Consider the following 19,832-nt stretch of genomic DNA (forward strand, 5'->3'; position numbering starts at 1 on the left):
ATCCCTTTAGTGTTCCCTAAGTTACTATCAGCTATAGCTTTCAGTTCTCTGTCTCGGATCCATTGACAATACCTGACTCAAAATAACAATTTGTTCACGTATAGGACATCGCCACAAACAAAGTCATTTCATTATTATGTTTGGTCCAAACCCCAAAACACAATTTTTTTTATATAAGGCAAGGCAAGGCAAGTTTATTTTTATAGCACATTTCATACACTATGGCAATTCAAAGTGCTTTAAATAGAAAGGAATACAAATAATCAAATATAATATATAAAAATATAGCCTATTAAGTAAATATTCTTAATGAACAGTAGATTACTATGCTTATCTATTAAATTATCTGTCACAAAACTGTCATATTTGTGATGTTAGACTTGAGAACTCTGAAAATAGAAGTGAAATATTAGTTTCCTTCATACTTTAACATGATCACAGAGATAAGTAACAACGCAGTGATAAATGATTATCACACATGTGTACGCTGACTTTCCTTCACAACTCTCAGAGACATATTTTATAACTGGCCCTATATTCACTGTGGAATGTATAGTGTGAATACTGGAAGCATAGAAACTATTCAATCTTAAATGTTGTTGAGATTTTGCATTAATAAGCAATGAAAACAATACAAGTACAAAATACATTTAACCATTTTTTATTCTACATTGTAAACCCCTCAAAACACAGAAATGAAACAATTTCAAGCAAATCATGTTCATGCAAATCATGTTGTAGTTATTATAATGCAATATAAGTATTATAATGCAGTATCATAGTGCAAAATAAGCTCCAGAACCAGCAGGTTTTCAGGTTTAATGCTTTTTTTTATGGAACTGTGGCGAGCAGGACGAGGGCCGTGGGAGAACGGCGCGAGGCCGGTGGCGTGATTGCTGATGAGCGACACCTGTGAGACGCACCGGTCTCGTATCTCTCACGGAGGAGCGGAAGCATAAAAGGAGGAGCTACGACAGGCCTGGACTTGTGTTTGTTTTATTATATGTGACAGCAGTCGTCCGTGAGGGGCTGCTGTCAAGGCACCAATGCCCAGAGTACACTTCTTCAAGAAGTGCATGCATATGTGGAAACCGGGGATGGTTGTAACATTTTTTACCTTTCTGTCTATATCTTGGGAGTACTTTTAAGCCAGTGTGTTCAAACTAGTTACAAGTGTCTGCTATCAAATGACATACATTGCTATTATCTTTGCAACACAAACAGAAAATGCATGGTTTAGTTTCAAACACGAGGAGTGAAATGCTACAATTCACCCCATAGTCTGGGTTAGTTGTAACATAGGCTACCCTAGGGTGAGATGTAACATTATGAGATCCAACGGGGTGATATGTAACATAATGAAATAAGGATTTTGAAAGCTTTTTATCCAAGACTGACTTTTCAATATAACTGATGTGTGTGTCTGTGTGTGTCACTCTAGTAATTGACCATTATAAATTTAACTTGAACACAAACATTGTTTGTGTGTAAGCATGTTTGTTACTGTTGCAACATTGTGTGTGTGTGTGTGTGTGTGTGTGTGTGTGTATGTTTGTTACTGTCAGTTATAGTATTGGCCATAATAAAATTTTAATTGAACGTGTGTGTGTGTAAGGTGTTAGGGATAGGTTGTAACGTTTCATTGTTGTTACAACTAACCCAGAGTCATGTAGCCATATAGCTCCCCTTACAGCTAACAGGCAAAACATTAGCACTAACAACTTGCATGGAAAATAGATCTACACAGATACACAATAAACATAATTTAAATTTGATGAGTTTAACTATAAAGCAGAAATTCCCATAACAAAAATAAAGTAAAAAAGTTACTTTCATACCTCAAAATTGGTTTTTCCACTCTCGTCTGCTGTGTTTGCCACAGGGCTCTACTTTATTACATGTGGAATAAGGACTAAACTGAGCATGTGCGAAGTGGATCAGGGGATTTGTAACTAGTTCCTGATTGGACAGATTGGAACTGTTACAAGTGACCCGTGTTACAACCATCCCCGGTCTCCCCTAGTGTAATTACAGTACTTTTTTAGAGTACTACTTTTAATGTTATTACCACTACCAGCGAAGCCTTCAGGAAATAAGCAGGATCCCTGAGGTAGAAAAAAAAACACCTGTTACTAAGAGCACGACAGGTTTGAAAGTCACATTTTGGAATATACTCCCTGTTGGTCCGCTTGTCCGTTTCACCTAGTTTCCAAGGCATCAGCCTTTGGCTGTCCATTGAGTTTAATGATTCGTTCTACGTCAACCACCATTTTATTAAGTCTTTCTATGTGTTCGTTGACGTTCTCTTCCAACCACTCTTCTAATGTGTCTGGGTAGAAGATAGCATCCATAATTTGCTGGAAAGTTATTAAAAAGGAATCCCATTCATTCATCAATCTGACAAGGAAGAAAAGCAAAATATTTAGGTTACTGTAAATATGTTTGACTTTACGCACCCCACAGCATGAACAAGCTTTACTAGATCAACTCTTTGAACCAGAATTTCTAGTTTATGGTTTATAATAATCTCCTACACCTGATAGCAAACATACATTGTGACAAATACATTCATGAGTGTTGCATGACCTCTCCTGTTGTAATTACCGGAGAAGGATTAAACAAATTGATACAGACCAATTCATTAATGACCATCATTTGTGAACCGTTTCTGAGAACTTCAGTGAAAAGAACCGTCTCAAAACAACAACTGGCTCACTATGACTGTGGGAAACCTGTATCTAAATAATAACCAAAATGTTTTATGAAATATTTATAAAAAATATGACAGATTAAAAAAATAAAATCTTACTTTTTCAGTTCATCTTTGAAAAATGCAAGATTCCGAGGGTTTGCAAAGTTGTGTTTGCGATGATAAGAACTAAATGATCCCCTGAAATGGCTGCACAACACAAGAGCAACAAAACAACCAAGTGAAAGAGAATTAATACTGGCTTATGCGCTGAGTGAATGTCATTTGAGCTCATATTTTTCTGATCACTCACTAGCTTTGCATGATCTTTTTGACTGAACTCTCAAGGTTGTCGTTGATCTTCTTCACCATTTCATAAACATCTGAGCCAGGAAAGGATACACCCTTACTGCAGAACATTCAAGAACAGATCTGTGACAAACAGTGGGTGTGTGTGTGTGTGTGTGTGTGTAAACATTTTCATACCACTCATTTTTGCTCAGCTGAATTTCACAGCCAATAATACGTTGTACTTCACTCTGTGCCTTGGCATCAAATGAACCTAACACACACAAAACACATGACAGCATGATACCGTTGCAATACCTCACATATGATTTTATTCCCATACTTAACCATTCCTGAAATAAAATGTGTTGGTCAGCATAATCCATATACACCATATATCCATATACATGGATTTCATAAATACTCACCATATTTTAGTGTCTGAAGACAGACAGCCAGAGAAGGGATGGCCACCGGGAGGAGCTCACACAGCACAGTGTGATGCTCATACCTTAAACACACATTTTCAGTTTTTCATTAACCATAGTAATAGTCTACTGTTGTTGATACGCAATGCTTATTCATTTACTACAGTGGTTCCCGAACTGGGGTATGTGAATTAACAGAGGGGATGCGTAAACAAAATGCCGTGTTTTTGCCGTTCATTTAATTCTACACCACCTTAAAATAACATTAAAACCGAGCATGCATTTCTGACAGGCAAAATGCCGTAAAAGGTCAAATACATGAGATCCAATCAAATTACCTCATCTTTTGAGATCAAAACTGACTGCATCCACACAAGCAGAGCGTGCATATGATAGGTTGCGTGCAGTCTGACTTTATTAAATAAGCAAATTTACATAACGGCCGTTCTTGACAATGTACCTTTGTAAAAGTGATTTACTAGCACGGAGAACAAATACAGACACAGACTGTGCATACAGATCTATATAAGACTCAAACTCTCTTCGATACAAAAACATACCCTGTGTGAGTTCTTATTGTTTTTAATGTTGGTAATAGGAGCAAGAATGCATTTTTTCCCAAATATCCACACGATTGCAAATGTGACATTGATTTTATACAACAGTTCAACAAACAAAATGGTAATATTAAGTGATGTACTATTCTCAGTATTGTTTGCTCTATTTTGCAACAAAATAATAGTTCCAATGAAAGACACAGCAGATCCATTTCGAGTTCAGTTCACTCGGCATTGCGTCAGATCTGGCGTTATGGGGTAATCCCCTCCTTCCTTAAATCTACTGAAGCCGTATGAAATAATTGCAAAATAGAGGCGTCTCAGAGTGGCGGACTGTCCTGTTTAAGGCACAAAATACTCCGTATTTGTTGCCTTCTGTGATAAAAACCGGCTGTCCATCTGTTTTTCATATGGGTGTGTAGTGTTCAAGCGGCAAATTGCATTGTTTTAGACACAAAATTCTTTAGCTTCTGTCATGTTATACAGAAGTGTGGCAGGCTACTGTCCGGGCCCTGACAAATGGCGGTTCCAATCCTATCTTGGACCAAATAACGCTGTCAAAGCATGCGTTCAAATGAGCACATTGAAACAGATCCTCGCGCAGGTTTGGCCAGGGGGGCTGGATTAGTGAACCTAAAATATGTCAACTTTCATGTTGAGATAGCGCATGTCAATCGGCATGTCGCTAATCATTTTCATGTTCGCCCTGTAGAATGTCCTGGCAATAAAAATGCCAAATGGCACAAAAAGGCTGATCACCTCGCCGCTCTACATGACCAACTGCTGAGCACTCTGGGCAGTCCTGTGATTTAAATGTTTCCTCACTTGCACTGCAATTTTGCCTTTGCAAGAGGATTATATCTACCTGCTTCATTACTTAAAGGGATACTCCACTTTTTTGGGAAATAGGCTCATTTTACAACTCCCCCAGAGTTTTACCGTTTTCGAATCCATTCAGCCGATCTCCGGGTCTGGCGGTACCACTTTTAGCATAGCTTAGCATAGATCATTGAATCGGACAAGACCATTAGCATCCCTCTCAAAAAAATGACCAAAGAGTTTCGATATTTTTCCTATTTAAAACTTGACTCTTCTGTAGTTACATCGTGTACTAAGACCTACAGAAAATGAAAAGTTGCTATTTTCTAGGCTGATATGGCTAGGAACTATACTCTCATTCCTGCGTAATAATCAAGAAACTTTGCTGCCGTACCATGAGTGCAGCAGGCGTAATGATATGACGCAGCGCCTGAAAATAGGTCTAATAGGTTAGACAAACTTAGTCCCGGTCATGTTGGAAGTTACAGAGCTGGGGACTATTTTCAGGCTGCACTCATGGTACGGCAGCAAAGTTTCTTGATTATTACGCAGGAATGAGAGTATAGTTCCTAGCCATATCAGCCTAGAAAATCGAAACTTTTCATTTTCCGTCGGTCTTAGTACACGATGTAACTACAGAAGAGTCAAGTTTTAAATAGGAAAAATATCGAAACTCTTTGGTCATTTTTTTGAGAGAGATGTTAATGGTCTTGTCTGATTCAATGAGCTATGCTAAGCTATGCTAAAAGTGGTAAAACTCAACTGTTTAACTCTGGGGGAGTTGTAAAATGAGCCTATTTCCAAAAAAAAGTGGAGTATCCCTTTAGCGAACGGCATTTTTGGATGGTGTTCAACTTGGATGGTGTTCATGTGTACAAATTGTTCCTAACAGTTGTTAAAGCCCCTGAAAAGTGGTGTTTAACTAGGTGGTATACTGTAGCTGGTTCACAGTCTGTTGTCACAGGCATAAACACTGCAGCTTCTCTGGCTCTGCACAAATTATGGCCCTTGTAGGTTAAATCTATGTGCATTGCTGTTGTACACATTCATGGTGAAATAAGAACAGACGGGAATCAGTCATAGCTTTTTGGTTTTGCCCACACTGGTAGTATTTGTGGAAAAACCTATACCAGATGTGCTACGAGGCACCTTACTATGCATATTACTTTATACACGTGTTATTATAGCCTAAATGTTGCTTACTTGCATCTGATGTATTGTCTGTGCATGAGGAATCAAGTTAGCTGAAAGCAACACTCAGCCTTCGTCTTAAATGGTTTCAGCCCCACCGACATGGTGGTGTTGTCTAAGTGATTGATTTTGATGATATGGTTTAAGATTTTTTTTTTTATTAAAGATTATTAAGAAAAAAACATTATATAAGTTGTAAACCGCTATTTATTTGTACCACAGAGTCAGAATGTAAACCTGGAATCTGAGTGTTTTAGGATTCTGCACTCTGCTTTAGTCCAAAGATTTTGAGTCCAGCACCGCCTTATAGTGCGGGTGAGCCCGCCTCTATTTCGCTCGCTTGAATGGTATTGGCCGGTGAATTTTCGCCCACGAGATTTCATAAGGCTTCAGTAGATTCGGACGGGGCAACCCCATAGCGCAAGCTCTGACAAAATGTCTAGTTTCCTCCTCTCAAGGAACCAAGGTTACGTTAGGTAACCGGAGACGTTTTCAACACACATCGGTGAATCGTGAGAGACAATGATTCAATGACCCATTCATAAATACAGCCACTTGCTTAGTTAGTGAATGAATGAATGAATGAATGACTCGATGACTCACTCATTAACTTGGCGCCACCTACTGGCTTCGCTTGTTATCACTTCGTTTTTACCATCATTGCATATTTCTCTATTGAATTTTTGTTTTTGTTTAAAACATTTATTATATGAAGTTATTTAAAATGCACTGTAACATCAATTTAAGGGGGCAAATATGGTCCCTTAATGGAAAAGGTGGAAGTGGAGAAGTGGAAGAGAGGGGGTATGCAGAATAATGTTAATTGCCTCGGGGGTACGCCACTGTAAAAAGTTTGGGAACCACTGATTTACTAGATCGCAAACACTGTAATCCTTTAGGTTTGGGAGTTCCTAAAACTTTTCCACCTTTTACAGTTTGCGTTATTGCACGTTTAATGGCACAAAATATTTGAAGAAACAATCGAGTAAAACTGCAAGCGTACCTCTGCCAGCCAGTCAGCACAATGCCTTGGAATCTCACAGACTTGTACTGCGGCATGGATGTAATCACTTCCTGCCACTGTAGGTGGTTTTTTAAATGGTGATTGATTGGAGTCCATGTCTGGTCAATTCCAGAGGCTCCTTTAAAAGCACTAGCAAACCACACGCCCTGAAATCCAGCCTCCTCATACTTAGAGATATAGTTACCTACAAACAATAAGTAAATATAGTTTGAGAATTTTTTTTACAAATTTCAAAAGTTTGGGGTGGGAAAGGTTATTCATTGTTTCATAAAGAAGGTGAATCGTGTCATATGTGAATTTTTAAAGTTTTTATAAAAGACTACAAAGAGAATTTTTTTTTTTTCTGAATAATATGCATAGATGAATCATTCACAATATGGAATATGTTTTAAGCGAATAAATTGGGGCAATATTTTCATGTTGACTTTGTCATTTATAAGACACAGAAGATGGCCTCACCGATCTCCTTCACGTTCATGTTTTGGTTGTACATCCATATCATTGGCGATGCAAGATCTTGCAAACCTGATTCTAAAAATCAGAACCAAAAATATTACACAATAATTTGGATACACTGAATTTATCAAAATTGACACCTGCAATTTAAAGAAATAATGAATTTAAAGGCTTGCATTAAACCTTTGATAGATTTGGAGCTGAGCTTCCTAAACATGTCATCCCACAAGATCAGCTTGATTCCTCGCTTCAGTTTGGTCATAAATTTCGCCACTGCGGTCACATGATTGAGGAACAGCCTTCCCATGTCTCCATTGTTGGCCTCCAACCAGCGCTTCGAATCTTCGCTTTCGCCCAGGCCACGCACCTAAATGTATTATATCAAAAGTGGACAGTTACGCATTACAAGTAACATGAGTTATGGGTTACACTTTATTTTAAGGTGTCATTGTTACAGTGTAATTATATATTTAAGTACTGAGTAATATTAAGCAACTACATGTACTTACTATAGTAGACAGGGTTTGGGTAGGATTAGGATTTGGTATGTAATTATGCATAATTTACTGTTATTATTACGTAATTACATGCTACATATGTAACAAGAACATGTAATTAATAATACTTGTAATCAGATGTAAATAGTAAAGCAATGCATTACTTTTAAATTTACAAGAAAAAATCTGAGATACTTTTTCAACTATGCTCAATTACACAAATATACTTTATGCATTTAATCTCACTTTATTAACCAATGTCTTTGCTGTTGACATTTGATGATCTAATTCAACCGATAGTACTAAGCAAAAATAACTATAGATAAGCATCACATGTGTTAATTTAAAAAATATATATTGCTGAAGAAAGAATGTTGAACTTTCTTCTCCTGCATTGTGTTCCTCTGCAATCCAGGGGTGCGTTTCCCAAAAGCATCGGTAGCCAAATATGGTCGCAAGTTATGTTGTTATCTTCGCTTTCGCCCAGGCCACGCACCTAGATGTATTTTATCGAAAGTGGACAGCTCTGGGGGTTACGCATTACAAGTAACATGAGTTATGTAATCAGATTACTTTTTTTCAAGTAAATTGTAAAGTAATGCATTACTTTTAAATTTACAAGGAAATATCTGAGATATTTTTCCAAATATGCTCAATCACACAAATATACTTTATGTATTTAATCTCACTTTATTAACCAATTTGCGAAAAATACGGTTTTCGGGAAACAGTTGTGACTAGCAAGTTGATTTCTTCAACAATGCATCGCACTATGGTAGTTATGCTAAGCAGCGAGTTACGTCGTTGTACGGGAAACGCAGTCCAGAATGGCAGAACAGCTAAAAGGTGTAACGATGAGGTAGGAACGAAGCGGAGAGAGAGAATCCACATGCAAGCACGACTTTAATAAGACAAACAGGTAATCCAGGGCAAACAACGGAACTCAGGACAGGATCATGAAACAGGAACCTGAAATAGCAACAAGCAACAGCTACAACGACCGACAAACAACAACTGAAGCACAGAGGTTTAAATACACAGGCAAACAAGCTAAACAAGATAACAAGGAGGCTTGGTTAATCAGAAACACCTGGGGAGACTAATAAACAAGAAAACCTACAAAGGACTACAAAACATGGCACAGAACAGGAATCATGACAAAAGGATTGCTTGAGCGGCACCCACTACTGTATAGAGGTGGCTTATTCGTACAGATGAGGTTTATTCGTTTAACTTTTGGTGTTAAAGGGCCTTTACATTTGTCAGGAATATAACTTTTTTTGTTATTGAAAAACAAACAAGCAAGCCCAGCCCAACCCAGATGAGAAAAAGTAACAAAGCTTTAGGGAGTAACAAAATATTATAATGCATTACTTTTAAAAGTAACTTCCCCAACACTGACAGTGGATAAAAATCATTCACTCAAAAATTAAAACAATCTGATCATGCCTTTCAGTTATTTTTCTTTCTTTCATGAAACGACCGTTTTTAACTGATCCGTAAAGAATAAAGATCCACCGACCTCGTCAGCTCCAATGTGGAACCACCGTGATTCCCGGTGCTTCTTCATAACTTGAGTTAACATGTCCTGAACAAGTTCCATGCTTTCTGGGGCCAGAGGGTTTAGGCTATTGGGAAACATTTCCACTTCTCTCAATCTGAAATACTTCTTGTGTTTTAACACAAACTGAAATGTGAACAGAAAGACTGGTTAAGTGTAAGCAGGAGTGTTAAGCATGCTAATAAAGTCAAGTAAAATCACAATGCATCTACGGCATTTGAATGAGTTTTGCCTCCAAACATGTAAAAGATGTAAAGGTGCCTTTAGCGCTTTACTGAAGTATGTAGTTTAATGATAATTAGCTTCTTCTGTACTTGCCTCCATGTGTCCGAACACCTGCACAAGAGGAATTAGTTCAAGCTTGTGCTGTTTGGCAAGTGACTTAATTTCCTCTATATCTTCCGGACTTTACCGTAAACAGTAAAGACAAACAAGTGGGGAAAATACGTGTAAATAGAGATTAAGAGAAAGCAATTAAGAGAAAGAGGCACAAATCATGAGATTATGATCACTGAATATATTATAACAACAGTTCACCCAAAAATGTTTATGGAAAAGTGCTGCATACAGTAACTATTCTTCAGGATACCTACTTTTGCATTCCACAAAAAATCACCGCACACAGCTTTGGAATGACATGAGAGTGAGTAAATAATGGAATTGAAAATTTTTAGTCAAATTAAGTCAAGTTCAGCCCATCAGAAGCTCAGAATCAGTAACACACCTGTACGCAAAGCTTGATTTGAGAATTGCGAGCTCCCCCTCATAGGGAAACATATCCTCATATTCCAGCAATATCCCATTAGCACCCAGAGATGACAGTAGAGGGAATATCTGTTAAAGAACACGAAGGGAAACTTTAAAAAGGACACTATTCATACACACATCACGTTTGAAACACAATCCAGTTTGCATACACTGATTCCCACCTCTTTGAGGTACGTGACTTTGGGTGCTGCACCTTTCAGATCTAAGTGTACAATCTTTAGTGGATCTGTCTGTGTATCGTCAGGAACATCTGGCTCAAACTCCTCTTGGTTTGACTGGATCATGTTTTTTTCCACTGGCTGAACCACCGTATGTTCGTTATTCTCAGGATCTTCCTGTTTTTTATCCAAATTCAGCTGCGGGACACGCTGGTCAGCCCAGAACTTACTAACTTGTATGGTTTGGTGTGTCTTTCCACTTGTGCCTTTGCTTGAGCTATAAATAAAGGGGAAATAAACTGCAATTACGAGCTTGTTTGGGACAATGAAGCCTGGTTTGAAAGATGCAAGGATGCATGCGTGTACATGGAGACCTTTGAGACCTACAATCCTCACCTTTGGCTAAAGATAAATTTCCAAATGGTAACAATCACCAACCCGCCGATGATTAACCTCAGTAACTTTTGATTGTTCATGTTAGTGTCTCTGCAGGTGGATGGGATAAACCATATAAGGCAGGCTTTAAACTCAGGTGACCTTTAAAATACAAAATTTGCATTGGAAAGCGCAACACATAATGGCAAGCTAAAATGTTTTACCTGTTAGTGTTTATAATATCAATAGAAAAAAAAACCTCCTCTTCTAAATACGTATTTATTACTAAATATATGTATTTATAGTAATAATCATAATCATCATAAAACACTTTGAAAGCACTTTACAAATGCAAATTAGCAAATGGTCTGGTTTAAAAAAAGAAAATGCATCAATAAGCAACGTAGATACAGCATGCATTTTATTTATTTTCTCACAATTCTGACTTACAGGAGAAATGTTTTCCTAACATAGAGGCTTTATAAATGGATGCATCTTGCTATTACTCTAGAAATATCGAAACGCCTACTTACTTTGGAAAAGATCATCAATTCTTTAGGGAAAATTAATCCTTTTTGATGCAGCAAAGCAGACATACATTTACTTCCGTGAGTAGTTTCTTGTGCAAGTGCATTTGTGCGCTTGAAATCTAAACAATTTCAACCCTGGCTCAACCTGTTTAACCGTGTGACGTTCTCACGGAAGCTTATTTGCAATTTATGATGACATGACAGATGGTTGGTTGGCAAACTCACTTGACCAGAAGCGAACACCTGACAGTGAAAGTAAGGGTGCGCGTCACATCGACACTTTACGACGTGTGTTATTCCGATAGGCGATCGTAATATGTCTTATACATGCGCATATAAATAATACCAGTTACTACAGTACAACAAACATGGCTTACCGTTGTTCAAAAACAACAACAACAACAACAACAACAACAAAAAAGAAAAAGAAAAAAAGAAAAGCTGTCAGTTGACATTACATGTCAAGAACGTAACATCGGAGCCCTGCTATTAGGCTACATGATATACTCCAGCTAAAGCATTATCTAAATATTATTTTTAAGACAAAAACGATCTAACGATCTTTTGCCAGTTATATTTTAGAAAGTCCGAATCTGAGAGCACTAGTGAAATTGGTATTTTGCATTATATTAATGTAGCTATTACATGCTTATAAATTGCATAATCAGCATTAAGTTAAATAGTTTAATCTCAATGTTTTTTTTAGAAAAACAATAAGATGTTTGTCTTATATGAAAATATGTCAAATGCAAAAACGTTGAATGAATACACCAGTGTGACATGTGACAAAGGCTTATACAGTTGACCTGTAGTCATATCAGCTGATTTCTTTTAAGTCCCGCCCTTATCCTCTTACTGTTTGCTTTGATTGGGCAGAGCCTCTATTAAGCGGTCTACGATTGGAAAGTTTAGAAGTCATTCTCAGAGCCCTACCAACCACAGCACAGGCATACGGGTAGCAGTAAAAAACAATGGCGTCGCATTTCAGCGGTGTGCTTCAGCTCACGGATCTGGATGATTTTATCACTCCGTCTCAGGTTGAATTGTTGTTTTTGTCCGTAACATTAAAAGCAGCCACATTTGTGTTAATTTAACGCATTTACATTTAATCAGCTTAATATGTTGGGCAAAAAAATGGTCAGCTGATTGTAACATTGTATACAGATAACGATACCGTTTCTAAAAGAGTGACACATGTTTCTGACAGGTTTTTAGTCTTGTAAATACGGTAAATGCTTATTATCAATAACATTTGCCTAGTTCGAGCTCCTAAGGATGGGCACACATTATTTACTCTGTCAGGTACAGAAAGTGACTGTCTAAAACCTAATGATCTGCCAGACTGCCAACTACTGTATATAAAATTAATGTACAGTGGTCCTAAAAAGTTTCTGTACACTTCAGGCACACTTAAATGTCACTGCATTAGATAAAATATCCAACCAAGTGTTTTATTTGTAAGAAAAACAGTGCAAACATAACTTTAAAACAAAACAGGTGACAAACACAAGTTTGTTGGATATTATATTCTATTCAAAATTTATTTTGACAGTTTGTCATGCACTGAAATTTACTGCTACACCATTTAATAAAAAATTATTGCCGATAACACTTGGTTTGATATTTTGACATATCATATATTTGTCATCTAAATCAATAACAGTCGTACATTTTTAACTATGACCTAAGTGTCTAAGTTTGGGGTCAGGAATGAGTTTGAAATGACTCTCTTCTGCTCACCAAGGCTGCATTTAGTTGATCAAAAATATAGTAAAAACAATAATATTGTAAAATATATTATTACAATTTAAAATAACTGTTTTCTATTTGAATATATTTAAAAATGTAATTTATTCCCGTGTTGTCATTATCCATGTTGAAAACAGTATCATTGTAAACCATGATACTTTTTTCAGAATTCTTTGATGAATAGAAAGTTGAAAAGAAAAGCATTTATTTGAAACGGAAATATTTTGTAACATTATAAATATCTTTACTGACACGTTTGGTCAATTTTATGCACCCTTGCTGATTAAAAGTAAATTCAGTTCTTAAAACATTTAAACGGTAATGTATACCAGAATATAATGTCACCGCTGTTAATTTGCCTAATTTATCAGGAATGTGTAAAGCCTGTAAAGGTGGAAAAGAAACAGGGCAGATCTGTGGCTAAAATCCAGATAGAAGATGATGGCAGTTATTTTCAGGTCCATCAGGTGAGTACAAATTATGCGACTTTTATTTTGAGCCAGTATTGTGGTGTTGTGTCTTGTTTCATTTGATAGCAAAAAGCAAAGTATGTTTTTGATTTGTAACCTTAGATAGATATGTTGAATATTCTTATTTCCCAGGATGGTCAAAAGGAAAAGTTGGAGAAAGCCAAGATTACGCTGAACGACTGTCTCGCTTGCAGTGGCTGCATCACGTCTGCGGAAAGTGTCCTTATCACCCAACAGAGTCATGAGGAACTGTACCGTGTGCTACGTCTTAATAAAGTGTGCAGTACTTTACACTCATTAAACTGCATTTAACTTTTTGCTCCAAATGAATAGTTCACCTAAAAACATGTTTGTGTCTCTGAGCAGCAGGTTAGCAGTAGCGAGCAGAAGGTGGTGGTGGTGTCTGTATCGCCTCAGTCAAGAGCCTCTCTAGCTGCACACTACGGTCTCAAAAGCAGTGAGGTGGCCCACAGACTCACCAGATTCCTGAAAAATTTGGGTGAGTTGGAGTCCGCAATTCATCTGATCAGTCAAAGACATCCTCCTATGGAAGCTTATTTCCGCCATGAAATTAAAAATACATTTAAAAAAGGTAATAGCGACTTTTTTCTTACAATTTTTTTTCTTTCGGAGAATCGTGTAAACTCAGAATGGTGAGACAAAATTTGCAAATACCTTTTTTATTTTTTAGTCCATGGCAGGAAAAAAAAGAATTGCAAGTTTAGAATTTCTAAGGAAAAAGAATTATGAGATGAAAACTCAGAATTAGAAGGGGAAAAATCAGAGTTGCGAAATGTAAACTAAGAATTACGAGGAAAAATGTCAAAATTACGAGATGTAAACTCGGAATTACAAGAAAAGATTTCAGAATTATAATATGTAAACTTAGAATTACAAGAAAAATGTCAGAATTATGAGATGTTGACTCAGATTTCCAAGAAAAAAAATCTCAGAATTACAAGATGTTAACTCGGAATTACAAGAAAAATGTCAGAAATATGAAATGTAATCTTAGAATTACAAGGAAAAAGTCAGAATTATGAAATGTTGACTCAGATTTACAAGAACAAATCTCAGAATTACGAGATGTAAACTCAGAATTAGGAGGGAAAAAATCCAGAATTATGAGATGAAAACTCGGAATTACAAGAAAAAAATTCAGAATTATTATATGTAAACTTAGAATTACAAGAAAAATGTCAGAATTATGAGATGTTGACTCATTTTTTTAAAGAAAAAAATCTCAGAATTACGAGTTGTAAACTCGTCATTACAAGAAAAATGTCAGAAATATGATATGTAAACTTAGAATTAAAAGGAAAAAGTCAGAATTATGAGATGTTGACTCAGATTTACAATAAAAAATCTCAGATTTACGAGATGTAAACTCAGAATTAGGAGGAAAAAAAAGTCAGAATTATGAGATGAAAACTCAGAATTACAAGAAAAATGTCAGAAATATGAAATGTCAACTTAGAATTACAAGAAGAAGTCCGAATTATGAGATGTTGACTCGGAATTACAAGAAAAATGTCAGAAATATGAAATGTCAACTTAGAATTACAAGAAGAAGTCCGAATTATGAGATGTTGACTCGGAATTACAAGAAAAATGTCAGAAATATGAAATGTCAACTTAGAATTACAAGAAGTCCGAATTATGAGATGTTGACTCGGAATTACAAGAAAAATGTCAGAAATATGATATGTAAACTAAGAATTACAAGGAAAAAGTCAGAATTCTGAGATGTTGACTCAGAATTAGGAGGGGAAAAATCAGAATTGCGAAATGTAAACTAAGAATTACAAGGAAAAAGGTCAGAATTGCGAGATCTAAACTCAGAATTAGGAGATAAAGTCAAAAGAGTGAGATGTAAACTCAGAATTAGGAGTTTATAACTTACATTATTTTGTGAGCTATTGTCGGAATTGTGACAAATTGCTAAATGGCTTTCCATATGCTCCTCTGTGTATTGAGATCATGAAAGTGCTCTTTCACACTGATCTTTCAGGTGTCCATCATGTGTTTGAGACCGGCTTCAGTCGCTCTTTCAGCCTGTTAGAAAGCCAGAAGGAGTTTCTGGAGCGATTCAGTCGGAAGGAAGTGGACAAGAAGGCCCTACCGATGCTGGCGTCTGCCTGTCCAGGTAGTATCTGTAATCAATCTGTATTTTTATTTTCTGAAATATTCATGGTGGTGTGCTTTATTATGGGTCCAACATGGATTTATTCTCTGTGTTTCATCCAGGGTGGATTTGCTATGCTGAGAAGACTCATGGTGAATTCGTCCTCCCGTACATCAGCACAACGCGCTCGCCCCAGCAGATCATGGGATCTCTAGTCAAGGGCTATTTTGCCTCTGAGGAGGTACTAAACAATTAATTTCTGTTCACAGAGGGAGGAACTGCTCACAATGCTTTGTGCCAAATACAAAGTCCCACATTAAAAACATGTATTGTTTCATTGTAGTTTAACTATATTGTACATTATTTTCTTATGTATAGTGAATATAAACTTTGCTTTGGTCTCTGCACATGTAAAGCCTTTTTTTTTGTAGCTTTCACAAGAGTCCGTACCACAGAAAAGGCTTATCTATGGAACACACACAACTATTGAACACATACCTTTATTTACATTGGGTATTAACATAAGTAAATAAAATGACAGGCAGCCTTTAAATATTTCTCAGTTAAGTTAACAGTGAGTCATATATATATATATATATATATATATATATATAAATGTCTCACCTATTTTAATTTACATGACAAAATCAAGGTGCAAAGGCATTTAATCTCCATGATTTGCTTTGATAGGGTATTTTACCACAGAAGATCTACCATGTGACTGTGATGCCCTGCTATGATAAGAAACTAGAGGCCTCCAGACCAGACTTTTACCTTAGCGAGTTTGAGACCAGAGAGGTGGACTGTGTTATTACTTCAGGTGAGTGAATCTAACAACATTAAAAGATGAACGGGTGTACAACAACGAGGCTCAGTCCCTCATCTTGTATGCGTTTGGTTCACAGGAGAAGTTCTGAAGATGTTGGAGGAGGAGAATGTGTCCTTGAGAGATGTGGAGTTGGCTCCTTTAGACACGATGTGAGTTCTTCATGTTTGCCAAACCAATAGTATTAATACATAATAGAAATTATGTCATACATGAATGTGTGTTTTTAGGTTCAGTAACGTATGTGGGGAGGAGCTGCTGCGTCACGCAGGAAGTGGATCTGGAGGATATCTTCATCACATCTACAAACATGCCGCAAAACAGCTGTTTGGGGTTGAAGTAGATGAACTCACTTACAAGACAGTGAAGTATGTCTGAACACAGCAATACTGTTACAAAGATCCCAGAACTGGGTTATATGTACACTACCGGTCAAAAGGTTGGGGGTCAGTCTTTTTTTGTTGTTGTTAAAGAAAGTAATACTTTTATTAATCAAGGATGCATTTAATTTAATTAATAAAGGATGCATTAAATTTGATCAAAAGATTTTAAAATTAAAATAAATGTTGTCCTTTTAAACTATGAATCTCTTTAAAAATGTATCGGTTTCCACAATTTTTTTTAACATTGAATATTAAGAAATGTTTCTTGATCAAATCATCATATTATAATGATTTCTGAAGGATCATGTGACTCTGAAGACTGGAGTAATGATGCTGAAAATACAGCTTTGATCACAGGAGTAAATTACATTTTAAAATATATTCAAATAGAAAAAAGTTCTTTCACATTGTAATAATATTTCACAATTATTATTTTTTTATCAAATACAGCAGAAGAGACTTCTTTCAAAAACATAAAAAAATGTTACCAACCCAAACTTTTGAATGGTAGTGAATACACTTTATTGATATTTTAATAAATATTACCTAAATAATGAATATTAATTTTAAGGTTGAGATAGTTTGGAATTAATAAATGTTAAATGGTTCCATCAGGGTTTCCGCAGACCAGGAAAACCTAGAAATATGAGAGAAGTTTTAAAAGTGTGTTTTTTTTTTTTTTTTCAGGTCTGGAAAAGTCCAAATTATTAATAACAATAACCTTAGATCATGGTAATATCATGGAATAGCCAGTAGTTACACCCAGTTCTTTTAAAAGTTCTCTTTTGAGAAAACCCAGTAATTTCTAATTTACTGATTACCAATTGAATCTAATTTCTGTATAAAATTATTTTTAAAAATAACTATTTAAAACAATTTTACGACTGGAAATTGGTCAGAAATTGCAGTTACCATTTAATACCATGGGATTATTTGAAGTGTACTGGAGCACAGTGTAAATACCTTGGTATATGAATATGATAATCATTCAGTTCCATGGTATGTATCAAAGCGCCTGAGTATTAACAAGATACCCTGATACCTTTACCATGGTATTACCACAGTACTTTGTTAAGGAATAATATGCTTGTCGCATTTGATTTTTTTTATAAAGACTGTTCTGAACAAGTGTTTGTTCTTCAAATAAAACTTCCAAAAGTTGTGTATCGTGGTAGTGCCACATAAGGTACATTTTATTAGTCTCTCTTTTTGTTCAAACAGAAACAAGGACTTCCAGGAAGTCACTCTGGAGAAGGATGGTCAAGTTCTGCTGCGTTTCGCTGCCGCCTACGGCTTCAGGAACATTCAGAACCTGGTGCAGAAGCTGAAAAGAGGGAAGTCACCGTACCACTTTGTAGAAGTGATGGCATGTCCGTCAGGTAGGAGATTACGCCACTAGTTCTGTTCTCTTGAATAATATTTGTTCTAAACTTGCATAACCTGTTAGGGCTCTATCATACACCAGGCTCGACGCAAGTGTTTTTTGCTAGTTTCAGCCTGACGCAGTTATCATTTTCACGTCCTGCTCCACGTTGTTTAAATAGCAAATGCATTTGCGCCCATTTGAGTGCCCATGGGCTGCTGGCCTGAAAACGAGGTGTGTTCAGGCGCATTGTTGGCGCGTTGCTATTTTGAGGCAACTGAAATATTTTTTTTGTTAAAGAGCACATTAGTAATGTGCGCCTATAGGGACACACAGCAGCACACAAAAATAAAATAAAAGGATTACAATGTAAAAGATTATTATTGTGTACATAAAGATGGTGGAATCTGGCTTGTCCCGTAAATGCTCACACGCTTTAACCTCGCACGAGCAGATCAGGTCTTTCTGCTTGCAAATTCCATGTAAATTCCATGTAAATAGCAATCCGCCATGGTGCGAGCGCAACTGGCTTTTATAGGGAATGGGAGATGAGCCTCTGATTGGTTTATTGCACGTTACGCCCAAAACACACCCATTACTCATTAAGAGAATAGGGACAACCCTCTTAGGCCATGCGCCGGGAGCGCCGACCATTTTTCCCGTAGTTAAAATAGCAAAAGTGGATTCGGAAACGCCCTAAATGCACTTGAGCTTTAGACCATGCGCTTAAATCGTTAATAGGGCCCTTAATGTTAGTCAGTGTTGTTTAGTAGCGTTTTAAAATAAGGTCTGATTCACAAACGCGTTTAACTGAACTCCACAGGATGTCTTAACGGCGGCGGTCAGCTCAAACCTTCATCAGATCAATCCAACAAAGAGTTGCTGCAGCAGGTGGAGGAGTCTTACAACGGTGAACGTACCGCAGCGCCAGAGGAGGACTCGCGAGTGGCTGAACTCTATCAGTGCTGGGTGGAGAGTGTGGGAGAGGAGAAAGCCCGACAGTTACTGCACACGCAGTACCACGCCGTAGAAAAAAACAACAGTGGCCTCACTATAAAGTGGTGAGGAGCTGCCCAGACACTGATCAACCAACTACATTGTTAGCGTTTTTTGTTTTTTTTATAGGCAATATCTAACACACAGTAGACACTACACCAGCTATACATGTTATTACATTTGAATGGACAGATGAAGTAATATTTCCTGCAAATATGCGTCTATCAGATATCTGCTGAAGAACGTTGAGTTCAGATTACATATCAAACCGGCCTTTATGTATTTTACACTTGTCCATGAATGTTGCCTTGTTTTATTTACTCTCATTTATCCATGAGTTTGTTTTTTAAAAGCGTTGAATGCTTCTGTGAATTCATTGTTACCATGTAGTATGCACTGAAAACAGTACTTTTTGAGAATACATTTTGATTCATGATGACAATAAAAATGATAACGTTGCCCTGTATATAATCATTCCATGAATGTAATTATATTTATTGAGGAAATAAACTATACATATATTTTACTCAATAAATCTGTGTGCATTTGTGATTTCTTTTTTCATTTTTTTTTTATCAG

At 36.7% G+C, this 19,832-nt stretch overlaps 2 protein-coding genes across 3 annotated transcripts; one reads left to right on the forward strand and one right to left on the reverse strand.

The window, feature by feature from the left end:
• Positions 1-646: 646 nt before the first annotated feature.
• LOC311298385 (hexosaminidase D) lies at positions 647-11,541 on the reverse strand. 2 transcript variants are annotated; one of them, XM_084421236.1, is made up of 14 exons: positions 11,345-11,541; positions 10,833-10,973; positions 10,440-10,713; positions 10,235-10,344; positions 9,829-9,916; positions 9,472-9,636; positions 7,636-7,819; positions 7,456-7,527; positions 6,976-7,180; positions 3,406-3,488; positions 3,176-3,251; positions 3,003-3,098; positions 2,810-2,899; positions 647-2,397 (listed from the first exon to the last, which is right to left on the reverse strand). In XM_084421236.1, the coding sequence occupies exons 2-14, from the start codon at positions 10,910-10,912 to the stop codon at positions 2,199-2,201; spliced, it is 1,722 nt and encodes a 573-aa protein (XP_084277362.1). In that variant the 5' UTR covers positions 10,913-10,973; positions 11,345-11,541; the 3' UTR covers positions 647-2,198. The 2 variants fall into 2 exon arrangements, with proteins under 2 accessions (XP_084277362.1, XP_084277363.1); XM_084421237.1 differs by having other exon boundaries at positions 10,833-10,922; positions 11,345-11,476.
• Positions 11,542-12,255: 714 nt separating this feature from the next.
• On the forward strand, positions 12,256-19,806 carry narfl (nuclear prelamin A recognition factor-like). The gene is made up of 11 exons (XM_084428091.1): positions 12,256-12,378; positions 13,462-13,557; positions 13,693-13,836; positions 13,927-14,059; positions 15,572-15,706; positions 15,808-15,926; positions 16,376-16,505; positions 16,591-16,663; positions 16,742-16,879; positions 18,116-18,273; positions 19,081-19,806. Exons 1-11 carry the CDS (start codon positions 12,313-12,315, stop codon positions 19,320-19,322), a joined length of 1,434 nt encoding a protein of 477 aa, XP_084284217.1. The 5' UTR covers positions 12,256-12,312; the 3' UTR covers positions 19,323-19,806.
• Positions 19,807-19,832: the final 26 nt, after the last annotated feature.

Source organism: Rutilus rutilus (assembly GCF_951802725.1).
Source record: "Rutilus rutilus genome assembly, chromosome: 1".
Taxonomy (NCBI): Eukaryota; Metazoa; Chordata; class Actinopteri; order Cypriniformes; family Leuciscidae; genus Rutilus; species Rutilus rutilus.